The sequence below is a fragment of the Siphateles boraxobius genome, unplaced genomic scaffold (assembly GCF_051911475.1).
Source record: "Siphateles boraxobius isolate OS27281-9 unplaced genomic scaffold, OSU_SipBor_1 53, whole genome shotgun sequence".
Taxonomy (NCBI): Eukaryota; Metazoa; Chordata; class Actinopteri; order Cypriniformes; family Leuciscidae; genus Siphateles; species Siphateles boraxobius.
In genome coordinates, this window is record NW_027509175.1 from 6,812,501 (window position 1) to 6,829,306 (window position 16,806).

The 16,806-nt window shown below is 35.5% G+C and overlaps 1 protein-coding gene across 1 annotated transcript in view; it reads left to right on the plus strand.

Moving 5' to 3' along the window:
- Positions 1-15,440, plus strand: part of sdk1b (sidekick cell adhesion molecule 1b) — a 243,945-nt gene extending 228,505 nt beyond the window's left edge. The window contains exons 35-45 of the mRNA XM_077205196.1: positions 1-49; positions 2,444-2,559; positions 4,023-4,209; positions 5,976-6,113; positions 6,225-6,386; positions 8,302-8,427; positions 8,609-8,773; positions 10,384-10,521; positions 10,882-11,002; positions 11,847-11,976; positions 12,635-15,440. The exon at positions 1-49 is cut by the window's left edge and continues 53 nt beyond it. Of these exons, the coding sequence (XP_077061311.1) occupies positions 1-49; positions 2,444-2,559; positions 4,023-4,209; positions 5,976-6,113; positions 6,225-6,386; positions 8,302-8,427; positions 8,609-8,773; positions 10,384-10,521; positions 10,882-11,002; positions 11,847-11,976; positions 12,635-12,904 (1,602 nt within the window). The 3' untranslated portion in view covers positions 12,905-15,440. The remainder of the gene's footprint in view (positions 50-2,443; positions 2,560-4,022; positions 4,210-5,975; positions 6,114-6,224; positions 6,387-8,301; positions 8,428-8,608; positions 8,774-10,383; positions 10,522-10,881; positions 11,003-11,846; positions 11,977-12,634) is intronic.
- The last annotated feature ends 1,366 nt before the right edge of the window (positions 15,441-16,806 follow it).

Genomic DNA, 16,806 nt, shown 5'->3' on the forward strand with positions numbered 1-16,806 from the left:
GGAGAAAGCCCTTCAAGTGCACCTGTAGAGGTTTTAGTGGGAGAAGCAGGTATGTGTTTATGCCTTATTAGGATCAAACCTATGATTCACTTTTAAAACTTGAACCACAAACTTGCAAAGTCCATGGTAAACACAAAGTGCTTTCTGAAATGTAGTTGTTGTTTGCTGATATGCATTTGATATCTCATTATCTGACCTACAATTAAACACTATATTCGATATTTGGTCTGGCCTGAGCACTTAGCGCTCAGGTAAAGTTAATGAGAGTACATTCACACATGAGTGAGATGAAAATTATATGCAATCATTCCTCAGTCACACAACCTGTTTTATCTGGTTATCAGCTGTACGGGGAAGAAAAGAGGGACTTGAATCGCCTAGTGTGGACCAATTATCTGCACAAACTATTAGACAACACAGAGTGGATCCATTTGCGTGACCTATTGATACACGCCATAGACCAGTTCCCACAATGCAGTGCAAATCAATTTAGCCAGTGATGTGCTGCCTGGTGGGATACTTATATAAAACAGTCAGTAATGTTTTCACTGAAGGTAAACCGACATCAGATATTTGTATAATATCGGATCTGTGTATTACCTCAGTGTAAATGTAGGCAGAAATTGCTCTATTTATATACTCCCCATATACAAGATCTTTCATGAATGCTGTGTGTAAGTGAAATAGAGTAGATATGACCTTCTTTCAGTCTATAGGATGTGTTTGTGTGTTAACATGTATCACAGCACATTTCAAATTTAACTGTAAACTCGTAGAGCATTATGAAAGCCCATTACCTAAGCTAATTTAAAAATTAAACCATGTGCACAAATCAGATTAGTGTGCACATCTGACCTCTCTGAAAAATCCGAATGAGAGGGATGGCACACCATTAAATACAACGTCCCTCTGGCAAGACTTTAACACACAAAGACAACAAGGCCATCCTAATTACATATCTCTCTTTATAGGAGTGTAGAATGAGCTGAAATGGGAATTTGACACATACAGCTCAAAGTCACACACAGACTATGACACCAAGCTCAACTAAACAAAAGATCTATGAAATATACAGTATGTCTGAATGGACTGAGGAAGGAGTGTGCTTATACAATAAAATAGCATATTTAAAAATATATATATATATATTAAGTTTTATACATTATTATTATAAAAATAAATATTTCTACAAAAATAATAAAACAATAAAAACATGATATATATTGTAATATTGTATTTTTTATATATATGTATGTGTATATATATGTACTATATATATAGGGTGATATCAGCTAAATTGGGCCACTTTTTGGTAAATCGTTTGGGACAATAATACAATACCATATATGACTTTTCCATGTGTTTTTATGATTAATAATGACTGTTTTTGATAATTTTGTGTTGAAATTATCTAATAAAATATAATTATTTAGGCCCTACTGTTCTTGAAACATCAGCTGTGCCAACTTTTTTTGCATGAGCAGTTACAGGTAAAATGGGCCACTGTATCAGGTAAAATGGGCAAGTCAAACTGCAAAAGGAAATAGTAATTTATCATTAATTTTAATTTTAAAACACAATTGCTTACACAGCCACATAACATTTAAACCGCATTAAACAAACATATTTCATATGTGCCATTAAAAAAAAAACATTTTGGGTGCAAATCCACATTCCAATGCAATTAAAAAAGTCAATTTTTAAAATGACTGAATGCTTTATAACTACCCGAATTAACCCTGAATTACAGTATAAATACATGTTAATAAAGCATTTATTAATACACTAAGTAACTATTACTATGTGTCGGAATAATAAGATGTATGAATGTACATTTAAATAGGTTATTAATCACTCACTTACACTTTCTAAGTAATCGTATGAACCACTGACAGCTCTTAAATAACTGGTTTAAAAATAATGCAATACTTCATTTAGAAATGATAAATAAAATAATAAAAATATGATATGTATATATATATACATATAATATTATCCATGCTCACCAAGGCTGCATGTATTTGATACAGTAAAAACTGTAATGTTATGAAATATTATTTGAAATAACTCTAAATGCAATTATTCCTCCAGCCATTACTCCAGTCTTCAGTGTCACATGATTCTTCAGAAATCATTCTAATATGCTGATTTGGTTCTCAAGAAACATTTCTTATCATTATCAATGTTGAAAACAGTTGTGCTGCAAAACGCGACAGCTGGCCTGTTTACAGAGACATTACATTTTAGTGTGTCAATAAATCACTAAACCTCTGTATTCTTTCAGTTTAATCACTGTCCATTATGCCACAGAGAAATGTCATCTGACATTTGGCCTTTATATGAGACAGATAGTCTATGAAGTAAATGGTTGTCCATCTGTGGAAGTCTAGACACATGCAAGTTTGATTTGTTTGTTGCTCAGTTTAAAATAATGTGTTCACAGCTCCTTCAGTGGCTCCTCAGAATATTCAGGTGAAATCTGTGTCCTCCAGTCAGCTGGACGTAGACTGGCAACCTCCACCCGTCGAGACACAAAATGGAAATATTCAGGGATACAAGGTGACGATAACTTTTTTTTTCACTCACATGCATGCTCAAAATATTATCCATATGATTCGTAATTTTTTTTTTTTAAAGGCACAAGATGCACAACATCAAAGATGTCTGTCTATAGTATTTTTACATAGAACAAAAATTAATAAATATTGTGGACATACACAAGAATCCATCCTATGAACGACCCATAAGACATTGTGTATTATTAAGTATAATTGGTACTTATAATATTCAATGTTTTTAATTGTCAAATGCATATTTTCACCCCTAGAAATTACCTATAATTCCCATGCGCCTTATGTGTTTGCCACATTGTACACTATGTGCCAAAAATTTCAAATGCATGAATACATGATGCACAATTGTTTAGTCAGTTGTGAGACCTGGCTTTTATGAAAAGTATTTCCAAAATCAGTCAGGCAGTCCATCTGTTTACCGGCATAAATAAACTGTCGTTCATCTGCAGTCTGCCTTCCCTTATCTCACTGTCATCTGTTGATTTCACCGCATTAGCTTCCACCATTGTTTTCCTATTTACGGCATCTGTACATCTGTCTCTCATAGACATTTGAACTGGAATTGGTTATGAATCCTTCTGTTCTGACCACAAACACACAAAGTATCAATTCACATTTCTTATTTCATTCTTGCTTTGGTGTGTTTGTGTATTTAAAGAATTAGTTCACCCAAAAATGAAACATTTGTCATCATTTTCTTACCCTCATATCATTCAAAATCTGTATGACTTTCTTTTTACCTTGAAACACAAAAGGAGGCATTCTTAAAAATGTACTTAGTTGCTCAATGAATGATGAATGTAGCATTTAGGCTTCCAGAACAGCACATATATTATAAAAATATCATAAATGTAAGAATATACACCTGTAATTCCCTCATATAATTCAAAAATCTGTATGACTTTCTTTTTACCTTGGAACACAAAAGGAGGCATTCTTAAAAGTGTACTTAGTTGCTCGATGAGTGGTGAATGTAGCATTTAAGTTTCCAAAACAGCATGTGAAATATAAGAATATTAAAGGTACACTATGTAACTTTTGGCCCTCTAGCAGTTAGAAAGCAGAACTGCATGCATTTTGCGCAAGAACGTTGTTTTGGTGGTGTTTGGATGGTTACTGTGCGTAAAATGACACTTCACAATAGAGAATGCTTTACAATGAACTCCGTTAGAGAGCTACAAATGGCAATCTATCTGTTCAGTAAAATACATTACTCACCTGCTGAGTAATAAAAACGCCATCAACATTTCAAATCCATCAGTTTAAATAAATGCAGTTTTTGTGAGCATAAGATAATTCTTTAATGACTTTTATGAAATTATAAATCTCCATGCATTTAGGAGCGACAAGTACAGTCTTCAAAATCTATGGTTTTAGAGTTTGGACATTTACATTTTTGGGTGAATGTTCCTTTAAGTTTGTATATGTGTCATTCATTTCTTCCCACAGATCCATTACTGGGAAAAGGACAGGCAGAATGAGACGGAGAAGGAACTAGTTTTGTTTATTCCAGATACATCCGTGCACCTGAAGAACCTGACATCCTACACCACTTACCATGTGCAACTGTCTGCATTTAACACGGCGGGTGACGGGCCGCTCAGTGCAGCCCGTAAAGGACGCACCCTGCAGGCTGGTGAGTCCCGCTGAGAACCCGTTACGCTCACCCGGATGCATGCGTTCCAGACAACCAACCGAGACGTCCAAAACATTGTCAGACATGTCATTCCTCTGGTATTACTGATTCCGTTAAGATAGTAAATGTGGCGCTTGTTTCTATAACCTTATTTAAGAGTCTTGAAGCAAAATTTGGCTAATGAAAACAAGTTTGATTGAACCTTTGATTACCATTTCCTGTAACGCAGATTGAACATATACTGGCGCACTGTGACAGTTTTATTAAAGTAATGTTCTGGGTTCAAGTTCTATTGACCTAGACAGCATCGGTGGCATTATTACTGAAAAACAATTTTAGCAAAAAAAATGTTTACTCTAATGCACTTACATAGGAAAGTCTAAAGAGCAAGACATTGTGGTTTAAAAGCAGAAATGTACAGCTCATATTTTTGTAAAAACACTTGAAGTGCCCCTATTCTACTATTTTAAAGGTCCCTCATTTTGTTTTGGAGATCTCATACATTTACATGCATCAAAAGTCAAAAACAACTTACAATTTCTCATAATATACATTGAACATCACCTCTTTTTTTCAAAGTGTCTGAAACAATTAGTTCAAAGATTCAGTCTATCTAAACCCCCCGTTCCGTGAGCCTAATCTGCTCTGATTGGTCAGACAGCCCAGTCAGTTGTGATTGGTCTACCACTTACAGCGTGTGTTGGCAACGAAACACCTACTACCATATCTGAACTTGCACTTGATACACAGTAATTCGAAAAGTAATGATGGCGTCGTCTTCATCCTTTTGAAATGCATGCAAAGTGGATTCGTAGCGCAGAAAACTGAATCTACTGGACATGTCCATAACACAAACCAAACTCGCCCAGGCCTCAGCAACAACTATCGCCAACAACTATAGTGTTTGAGGGTCAGAGTAGATGTTGTTCGCGGGCAGCCAATGAAGACAATAGGCTGGCATTATGCAAATTTAGAATCTTTCAGAATCAATTCTTTCAATAACACTATAACTGTATTTGTTGTGAACTTTAATCTTTAGAATATATATATATATATATATATATATATATATATATATATATATATATATATATATACACACACACAGTACATATTTATTTATTTAGAAACTTTTCCAAAACATTAACAAACAGCTTCACACAGTTAATGTTATAAAGTGTTGTCCCTTTCCACCGAAATAATTAAACATACATACAAATATGAATATAACAATAATAGTTATGATAACAATAAATGAATAAAAATAGGTAAATAAAGTTTAAGATAATGTACATGTTTCCAAATGAACAATATTTCTTGTAGGAAAAATAAATAAATACATACATATAATAATAATAATAATAATAATAATAATTAAATAAAATAAAAATACATACAGATTTTTAATGGTTTTGAAAAGAAGTCTCTTATGCTCACCAAGGCTGCATTTATTTATTTATAAATGCAGTAAAAACAGTAACATTGTGAAATAGTATTGCAATAACAAAATAACTGTTCTATTTTGAATATATTTTAAAATGTAATTTTTTCCTTTGATGGCAGAGCTAAATTTTCAGCATCATTACTCCAGTCTTCATTGTCACATGATCCATCAGAAAATCATTACAACATGCTAATATTTTTGTGGAACGGATGTTTGAACAGACATTCTAACAGTAGTGTATTTGTGTTATTTGTATATAATTTGTTTATTTAGCAGAAGTGCATAAACGTATGTTTTTGAGATGTGGCTTTTCTCTCTCCAGCTCCTGGAGCGCCCAGTCATGTGGTGTTTTCGGAGGTGACGGGAAGCTCAGTGAATGTGTCATGGGGAGTTCCTCTGCTTCCCAACGGAGTGGTGGAAGGATACAGAGTGGTCTATGAGCCCACCGCACCAGTTCATGGTGAGCGGGATGGAGAGACAGAAACATTATTCAAATTGTAATAATAAAAAAAAGTCTTGAGTACAGTTATATATTATACAATATTCACAAAGACCCTTCTCCATTTGACAGGTGTCAGTAAGACAGTTACAGTGGAGATCAAGGGGAACTGGCAGCGCTGGCTGAAGGTTCGTGACCTGAAGAGGGCCGTGACATATCGCTTCAAGGTTCAGGCCAGAACCATTGCTTACGGACCCGAAATGGAAGCCAATATCACTGCAGGACCAGTGGAAGGTATGAGTAAACGTGAATGTAATAACTCATAATAAATCAAGCAACATCCCCTGCAGTTACAGACACAAGAGCTGGAGGCTTTCTTTGGATTTAATTAATTGTTGAATATGAAATGATTGCATTTAACTAGTGCTTTTCTAAAAAAACACCTTTCTAAACCCTGGGACCCACTAGAGAGATGGCATTTCATTATTTTAATTCTTAAAATGAGTTGGAGATGGAAATTAAAATAAGGCTGTGTGAACGTCATGGTTTGATTAGTGCACTGTAATGAGAATGTGATTTTGCGTAGTCTTTGAGCACTTGAACATTGTGGTGTGATGTGGAGCCTCACAATCAGCTTTCAGTTTAGAATGTTCCTCAGATGAGATGCAGCTGATTCATGTAACGGTGGACTCTGATTGGTCAGTATGGATTATGATGGAGTGTTAGCACTTATGTAAATGGCCAGAATATTTTGAGCAAAGAAATAAAAATACTGTGGTGCTTGCATGTATCCCATGGTACTGAATGATTCATTCATACACCATAGTAGTGTCATGGTACTGCAAGGTATGCTACCAGTCTAAAGTGTGTATACACTGGAGTGAATGTATGTTTCTGATCATCGTAAAGGCCTTAAATGGTTGAAAGTCGTTCTGTAGATGAATACAGTTGATTTTCTACTTATGAATTTACAAAACTACTTTTGTTTATTTATTTATTTATTTGTTTACAAAATGTTCTTTCTTTCTTTCTTTCTTTCTTTCTTTCTGTCTTTCTTTCTTTCTTTCTTTTTTAGTTGGATGAGTAATGAGTAGGGTCAGATAGCAAACAAATTCAGCCAACAAGTTTCCAGTATAAAAATATATTTTCAATTTATACATTTCTTTACAAAAACTTTATTTATTTATTTGAGTGTGTTAGTAGGACCAGATAGCACAGCAAATGCAGCAGACATGTTTCTGATATACATATAGCTAAAAGCGTATTCATTTAGACTTTTAGATTCCACCATATATTCCACAAAAAACATTTCCGCCGAAATAATCAAACGTACATACAAATATTAATATAACAAACACAATAATATTAATGATAATAATGAATAGATAAAACTACAAAGTAGGTAAATAAATAAGATTATGTACACATTTACAAATAAACAGAATATCCTTGTATGAAAAATCAATCAATCAATCAAATTTTTGACATATTCATGGTCTGAATTTTTGTTGTTTATACACTACTGTTAAAATAGGTTGGTGAGATTCATTTAATGGTTTTGAAAGAAATTCCCTTTGCTCAGTGTATATATATATATATATATAATTTGTTTATGTGTTTGTTTGTTTGGTTTAAAAAATTATTTGTGTAGCATTTTTAATTTTAATTTTTTAATTTTTAATTTTATTTATTTTATTAAAAAATTCCTAGCGATGTTACTATTTTGGTTGGTGATTGCTCATTGCCAAACACAGACAGAGACATTCTATGTCTGTGTAACAGGGAACGAGTAAATTGAATCATGACATTTAGGATCAGCTAGTTTATTTAAAAGGTGAAAGGATTTGTGTGAAATGAAGTGTGATGACAGTATACTGAATGTGTTGTCAGGTCACAGTAACCAATAAAGAGCATGTTTTGATGAAGATGTATCCCTACAGCTTCAATGTGACCTTTATGCAATTTAAACCACTTCAGAATGGCAGAGCTGCCTGTTTTACAATCCTTAGTTGTAAACTGCAGAGAATGTTTAATAAGTTTTCAGTTATCAAAAAAAAAAAATCCATCATTTTCATTCCGTCAGCCTGATATTTGAAGCCTATATGTCAGTCTGAACTGTTCTGATTGATAAAAATGACCAGATCCATTAGGATCTTTGTGTGCTGTTATTGATCGTTCAGATAGGAGTAATAAACCTTGTATTTTATAGGCTCCCCTGGTTCGCCCTTGCGGACCTCAGTCACAAAGTCCGCATCAGCTTTGACGCTTCATTGGTCAGAGGGTGTAGAAGGGGCGGGACCCGTCACGGGATATGTCATTGAGGCTCGTCCATCAGGTAAGCAGCAATTCATTGTCCATCTGCTTACTTCAGATCTACCCTTGACTTTTCATTATCAGTTCTTCGTCTCATGCACTACACGGTCTTGTAAAGCAGTCTTATTCTCAATTAACCTTCCACCTCTTCTATCTTTCTTCTCCTTACTCTCCCTCCCGCTTTTGAAATCTTGCCTTTTCAGATGAAGGATTATGGGATACATTTGTCAAGCATCTCCCACCTGGAAGCTTCTCGTACACCATCAGTCTGGACCGCCTACGTTCAGGTGTGGCCTATGAATTCCGTGTCATCGCGGTCAATCGCTTGGGCTACGGCGACCCCAGTCAGCCTTCCGCCGCTACATCTGGTAATCTTACTCTTTATATCACACCACTGCGGTTTACTGGACAATTCTTGCAAATGACAAGCAATTGAACATCTGTTCCACAGCTTTGTTTTTGTTTAAATCAAATTTGATATGGCATTTGCCCTGACTGATATCAATTGCAGACTATATTGCATACTTTATCAATTCATTTTAAAGGTAATTTTACCATTTAAAGTATTAGTATGGACATTAGTACACCATTTCAGTGTAAAGTTTCTATTTAATTGAGGATGTTTGAACTGTCGAGCACTGTATACTCACTTTGTGGCCTCTGCTGCCATCTAGTGTCACACTGCACATTCACATCCATAAGGAAAGGAACAAAGCTGAACTGTACAGTAAAAACTGTAATATTGTGAAATATTATTACATTTAAAATGTTTTAGACTGATTAAATATTACATTTAAACTTTCTATTTTTATATGTTTTAAAATGTAATTTATTCCTCTGATGATAAAGCTACATTTCCAGTATCATTACTCCAGTCTTCAGTGTCACATCATGCTTCAGAAATCATTCTAATATGCTGATTTGTGTATTATTATCAATGTTGAAAAGAGTTGCTTTGCTTAATATTGTGTGGAAACCTTATACATTTTTTTATTTATTTTTTTATTCTTTGGTGAATAGAAATATTTAAAGAAAACACAATTTATTTAAAATTATAATATATAATTATATATATATATATATATATATATATATATATATATATATATATATATATATATATATATAATTAACAGTATGTCTGACCCAGGAAAATTGGCTTCTTCACACTTTATTCAAACTATAATATTATTATTATTAAATATTTGTATTACATATTTTGTATGCATATTGTGAGGTTGTGCCTAGAGTGTAAAACTAATGTACGCACTCAACAATTGTATCATTTGTCATGATGTAATGAAACACACCTAATTGTGTGTGACGTCGTTTTATGGCCAAGTGGTCATACCAATCTTGCACTCATCATTCCCAGCCTATAATTCCGTAAATCACTAGTGTTAGCTATATTACTAGATGTTATTTTGTGAGTTTGCCAGAATGGGCAGATGCAACTGTGGTAAGTCATCCAGGTCTTCCAATGAAGCTCAACTTTGGGAAGAACTTAAAGAGGATTGGAAAGAAGTTAAGCACGACACATGCGTAAAGTTTAGTGAGTCAGTGCCCAGAGGAATGGCTGCTGAAATCAAAAACAAGGGAGAACCAACAAAATATTAATAACTGATTACATTGTAGTCAGTGTATGCCTTATTTCCTGTGGGCTTTTTGTTTTTCTATGCCTTTTTTGCATAACACAGTAAACCCACATTTAAATATATGCTGGAGTTTGCCTTACTTGACAAATAATTTTGTCATTTTAAAACCTTAACCAAGTTTAGTGTATTATTCTTCCCAATTTAACATACTCTTCACATTTTGATTGATTAATAGAACCTGAAGTGTCATTAAAAACAAGTATTGTTCAAATGTACTTTCCGGACATCACTTTTAGCCACTACTGTAAATATATATTTTATTCCCTCATATATGTGATGTCAACAATAAATGAAGAATAATGCAGTATTATTGTCTGTTGTAGCTCTGTCTGAAACGCCCTTCTATGAGGAGTGGTGGTTCCTGATCGTCATGGCTTTGATCAGTCTCATTCTCATTCTGATGGTTGTGTTTGGTTTGCTCCTGCTCGGACAGAACAAGAGGTACAGGAGCTGTGGAACAGGTGAGAATTATAAAAATAACACCATTGTTATGATTATTATAAACAGAATATTAACAATTGATCATATTCTTGTGTTTCACCTACACAGATACAATACTTCTCACTTAATTTACTCAATCTTGTTGTATCTCATGTTGTTTGAAACCTGTACAATCACTGTACCTCATGGTATTATCACTGTTCTTTTGCTTCCTTGTCAATTTCTGGAAGTCTTTTTAAAGATTCTAAGTGTTTGTAGTCGCTCCAATTCAGTCATTTGTGTAACTTTTGGGGAACACTGTAAAATAAAAGAGAATAGAGTTAATCAGTCAACACATCCCAGTGTTTGTTGGCATTACTTGAATGTGATTCTTCCCACAGGAAAGCACATCACTACGGTAGAAGAGTCTGTAACGCTTGACAATGGCGGCTTCACGGCCCTAGAGCTGAACAGCAGACATTTGAACGTGAAGAGCTCTTTCTTAAAGAAGAATGGATCAAGGTGTGGTTTCATCCGGACTGATGTTTATAATGTGTCATATTATGGTTATATAAAGGCTACTATTAGAGTAGTTGATGGAAATTGACACCATGCATCGACTAAAAATCACTTTGACACTAGTTGCTGTAACGTGGTTCCGAGGAGGAGTTAGCTCTGAGAAAAGTCATGAAATCTACTATAAAAATGTATTTATCACCTCATTTCTTCTTTAAATAGCCTAACTCTTCAGTTTAATTTTAATATGACTCCTTATATTAAGTTATATTCAGCGTTTAGTAGCAAAAACTGATCATTTAATGTTAAAGTGTCCATATTAGAGGAGTCTTGATTTAGTTTTTGGGGTCTATGTAGGTGTTCAAAAAACACATTATTTTTAACATATTTTTCATCGTGCAAGCACCTCTTTTCCTATTCTGTCAGTAACACTCTGTTTACAGTAGTTCCTGTCTCTATGAAGCCCCTCCTTTCGAAAAGCTCAATGTGCTCTGATTGGTCAGCTGGACCAGTGTGTTGTGATTGGTCAACTATTTTGAGCGTGTTTTGGAAATGTCACCGCCTTTATCGTTACCACGAGTTTTAACACACTACTATAGCAACTCAATCAGGCCTCGGCCCTTTTTTTGCGTATGATTTGGCGGAAATGATTAATATTAGGGACATTGTCACGTGTTCGATCCCGGAAGAAAACTCAAGACTACAATGGAGGCGTTTCAGTTCAGAAACTCCCTTAGGAGTGGACTTTGTGCTTTGTAACTTCGCAGACCTTGTTCATGCTCAAAATGCAATAATACACACTAAAAAAAAGGTAAAAATGTCATCTTTAACTGCGGTGTTTGGTCCACAGGTCTCCTCCACGGCCCAGTCCAGGTGGGCTCCACTATTCTGATGAGGACATCTGCAACAACTACAATGGGGCTGTTTTAACAGAGAGCACCACTCTCACAGAGAAACCCACTGAGCTGTCTGAGTCAGAGGTAAACACATGACAACACACACAGAAACAATGCCATGATGGAGTTTTACAGACATCTTTTGTTTTAATTATCATGATCATCAAGTTGTCTAAACCTGTATGAATTTCTTTCTTCTGCTGAACACAAAAGAAGATATTTTGAAGAATGTCGGTAACCAAACAGTTGATGGTCCCTAATGACTTTCATAGGAAATTATTTTTTTCTTTCTTTTTTTTTTACCATACTATGGAAGCCAATGGTGACCATCAACTGTTTGGTTACCGACATTCTTCAAAATATATTCCTTTGTGTTCAGCAGAAGAAAGAAATTCATTAAGGTTTGGAACAACTTGAGGGTGAGTGAGTGACAGAATTTTCATTTTTGGGGGAATCCCTTTAATAAATTGTGGATAAAATAAAATAGAAATTTCCCCTCATGTCATGAGCTGGACTACATTGTATTGCTACCGTGGCATCTGTAAAAACAACATTAGGTTATGCTTCATCCACGCCAGTAAGTGTAAGTCCAAGACCACCATTGTGTCAGTCAGATAAACATAAACTTACTTTGTACCTCTTAAAACACTCAGGCAACAATTACGTTCATGCTGTAACTTTACTGTTGGCTCTTTTTCTCTCTGGTTTGGACCCGTGCCGTCCCGTCCCCCCTCATGTAAAGGTGAGCGACAGCGACTACGAAGATGAGCAGCCCAAGCACTCGTTTGTAAATCACTACATGAGCGACCCCACCTATTACAACTCGTGGAAGCGGCAGCCCAAAAGCGTGAAGCCCGGAGGAGGGTACGAGGAATGTGCCATGACGGATGCAGAGGGGGGGTATTATCAGACTGTGGTGACCCAGCACAGCGTAGGGGGCGTCTACACCCCCACAGGGCAGCCCGCACCAGGAACACGCACTCCAGTTACCGGCTTCTCCTCGTTTGTCTAATGAACTGATGACTTGATACAAACGGGGGAGCCGATGACGGAAAGTACGGGACAAATCAAACTGTCGGAGTAACGACAAAGAATGCTTTTTCACAAAAGTTTCTCATTTCCCCCAAAGTGTGTTTTTTTAGGCCTCCTCTCTTCAAGGAAGGGAGGGGGGAATTGACTATCTTATTGTTAACGTGTTAATGATTTTCGGGTGGATTTTCGCAGATTAACCATGACCCAGAAGAAGCGGAGACTTTGCACTGTGAGACTCTTCAGCAAGAGGTGGAATTAATTTTAAAGACTCAAAGACCCTCAAAAACGGATGAAGGAAATTCCTTTGTTATGAGTTCCCGTTCCATAGCAACCTTCCGGGATTAGTCGTAATGTGTGGGCAAACACACGCTTGAGTAATTCACTGAATCCCGCTCTGATCTCCAAAACTCGAACTGAAGTTGAAACATCACCGGAAACTTGTACAGTGAGTGGTAGACTGGAACAAAAAAACGTGTTTTGTGTGTGGTTTATTCTCGTGTCTGGGACAGGCGGCTTCATTCTGGACAAAAAGCAGCACTGAAAATACTGCCTTTGCACACGTATTGCTCTCTCTTAAACCAAAAGCGGGAAAAGAAAGAATATGTGTGCTCACAGTTTTCTTAGGTTAGCAATACTGTATGTAAAATATGCTGTATGTGTGTATATTTTTAGGATCAATTTTGTACAAAAACAAAACGTTTTTACTGTAGAGTAGATTTGTTCCAAGTCGATGTAGTTCTTTAGTGACACCCACAGCGGATCATTTCAGCAAGTCACAATCCACACTGTTTGTTTGACTGGCTTGCAGTGTATGTACAATCCAGTCACCCAGAGAGAGGATAAGGAATGTGTGAATTCGTCCTTCTAATCCAAATATACACAGATTTCTCATCTCATTTAATGTTGAACAAATATTTATTGCAGTATGAAAGAGCATCAGAGCTAAATGGAATACGGTACACGTGATGGTAAAACGGGTGAGTGGAGGTTTTGTTAGTTGGAGTACTTCGATGGTTAAAGATCTAGGCTGGTAACCAAAAGGTTAATATGAGATAATGATGCATTCAAGTCCTGCTAAGACCATACTTAGGAGCTTGAAAATCATAACTATGTCATGTGTGTTCAAGTCAATTTATGACATATAAAGTCGAAACGACAGTATGAGATTAAAAAGTCAAAACTATGACAGTAATAATTATGAGATAAAGTCAAAATTACGTCGAACAATTATGACAGTCAAAATTATGAGTTGAAAATAGAGATAAAAAGTCATGACACCAAGTCATTATGATATCAAAAAGTATGAACATCAGAACTATGAGATAAAAAGTCAATATGATATAAAATGTTGAAATTATGAGATAAAAAGTCAATATGATATAAAATGTTGAAATTATGAGATAAAAAGTCAATATGATATAAAATGTTGACATTATGAGATAAAAAGTGAATTACACTTTTTTTTTATTTTACATTTATTATAATTATATTTTTGAACTTTGACTTTTTATCTATGGAGCTTGAGTACAACAAGAAGTTTCCCATTTGATTTTCGACTTCAAGGTTATGGCATTCATGTGGAACTCATAAGTGTGATCATTCTGACATGACTTGAACGCAACATATGGCTTGAAACGTACTCTACGCAAGTATATGAACATGTTTCCAGCTATGCAGTATCGATTTCACACGTTGCGTTCAGTAAACAGTTTTATAAAGTATCGCTGTGAGTAGGTACTACATTTGAATGTACTTTACGACTGTTAAAAAAGTACTATGGGTAGAATGAATGAAATTCGGACCTGCCATGTTGTTACTGTCACGTGACTTTCCAGCTTCAGTTGTGTCACTTCACTTCCATTCACAAATCCTCTCCCGTGACCTCATGGGATAGTAAGTGTCCATCGAACGTACACTTCAAAATCTCAGCGGAAGTAGTAGTCATCCAGGGGTTTTTCGCATACTATAAGGTAGGGAAGTATTTGATTTCAGACACAGCGGCTGCATCCGAAATCGCATACTTCCCTATATAGTAGGTGAAAAACTGTATATGACAAAAGAAGTATGTCCAAATTTACAGTACTCATAAAAGAGTAGGCAAAAAGTACCCGAAAGACATATTAATTCCTACAAAATTCTGAAGTGTGCATACAATGGACACTTTACTATCCCATGAGGCCACAGGAGAAGATTTGTGAATGGCAGCGATGCGACGTAACTGGCGCTGGAAGGTCACATGACAGTGATAACATTGCAGGTGTAGTACATCTGGATTCCATTCATACACACATTCATACTATTTAGAATGTACTTTTTTCAGCGTTTGTGAAGTAATTACTTATTCAAAATAAGTAACTACTTATAGATTTTGTACGGAGCCAGCATATGCGTTTTCCAGGTCAACTGTGGCGGAGTAACACTTTGAAGAGATTGTAACTGCATAAACATCTGCTGGCTTGTGTAGAGTATGGTTCAATGCCTGAAGAATCTAATTCTATTCTATGCATTTATTGTCATTTAAAACAGAGAAAAAGACAAGAACAGATGTCTTGCTGTGTTGAACATCCTGATTGGAAATACCTAATGTTACATCCAAAGACAGATAGAGCTATGCAAGGTGTTATTGATCGGATTGAGTCAGAGAGAATAATATGCACTTCAAAGCAGGCTGTTAACACTTTGAATTGCTTTGAAAAGTTGTTACTGGAATGTTATGCCTCCTACAGCTGTATTACCCACAATGCATTTTATACAGTATGCACCTGAAGGCATCATAATGCATTTAACTGGATTACTCAAAATTAAAGGGAGTAATTGTGTCTTGAAATGGTCAGAATCTGAAGTATGTGCATTGTGACTTAAAGGGATAGTTCACCCAAAAATGAAAATTCTGTCAGTATTGACTCACCCTCATGTTGTTCCAACCCCATAAGACCTTCGTTCATCTTCGGAACACAAATTAAGATATTTTTGATGAAATCTGAGAGCTGGATCACTCCTCCATAGGCTTCTTAAGGGATTGAAACTTGCCAGCCCCTAAAAGTTATTAAAGACATCGTTAAAATAGTCCAAGTGACTACAGTGACTCAATCTTAAGTTTATCAAACTATGAGAATACTTTCTGTGCGCAAAAAATAAATAAATAACGACTTTATTTCCACTATTCGTTTCCTTCTCTGTAGGCCTCGAGTCAGTTCACTAGTAATATAGCGCAGTTCTTCTGTTGTTGTACGTCACACGCATCACACACATGACCAGCGTCGGCCAATAGTGAGCCTACGTGTGACGTAGCTCTATGCTATCACACTACGCTAACTGACTAGAGGCCCATAGAGAAGGAAATTAATAGTTGAATTAAAGTCGTTATTTTTGTTTTTTTGCGCACAAAAAGTATTCTCGTCGCTTGTTAAACTTAAGATTGAGTCACTGTAGTCATTTGAACTATTTTAACGATATCTTTAATAACTTTTCGGGGCTGGTAATTTTCAATCCCTTAGAAGCCTATGGAGGAGTGATCCAGCTCTCAGATTTCATCAAAAATAACTTAATTCGTGTTCCGAAGATGAACGAAGGTCTTATGAGGTTGGAACAACACGAGGGTGAGTAAATACTGACAGAATTTTCATTTTTGGGTGAATTAACCATAATTGGGTGAATTATGTTGCCCTTTAAAAACTTTTATTATTATAGTAATATGTCATCATCATTTCTGGATCATCATTTTGCACTGGAAAGTACCTTTCTTCACATTCATCTAAAAATCTGTTGAATACTGTAGGCCACATTAAGCCACACATGCTCTTCAAATGTGACTAATATTTATTTTAAATAAATGACATGAGTAATTTTGTGTTCATATTTTTGATGCCATTGTCCCCATGG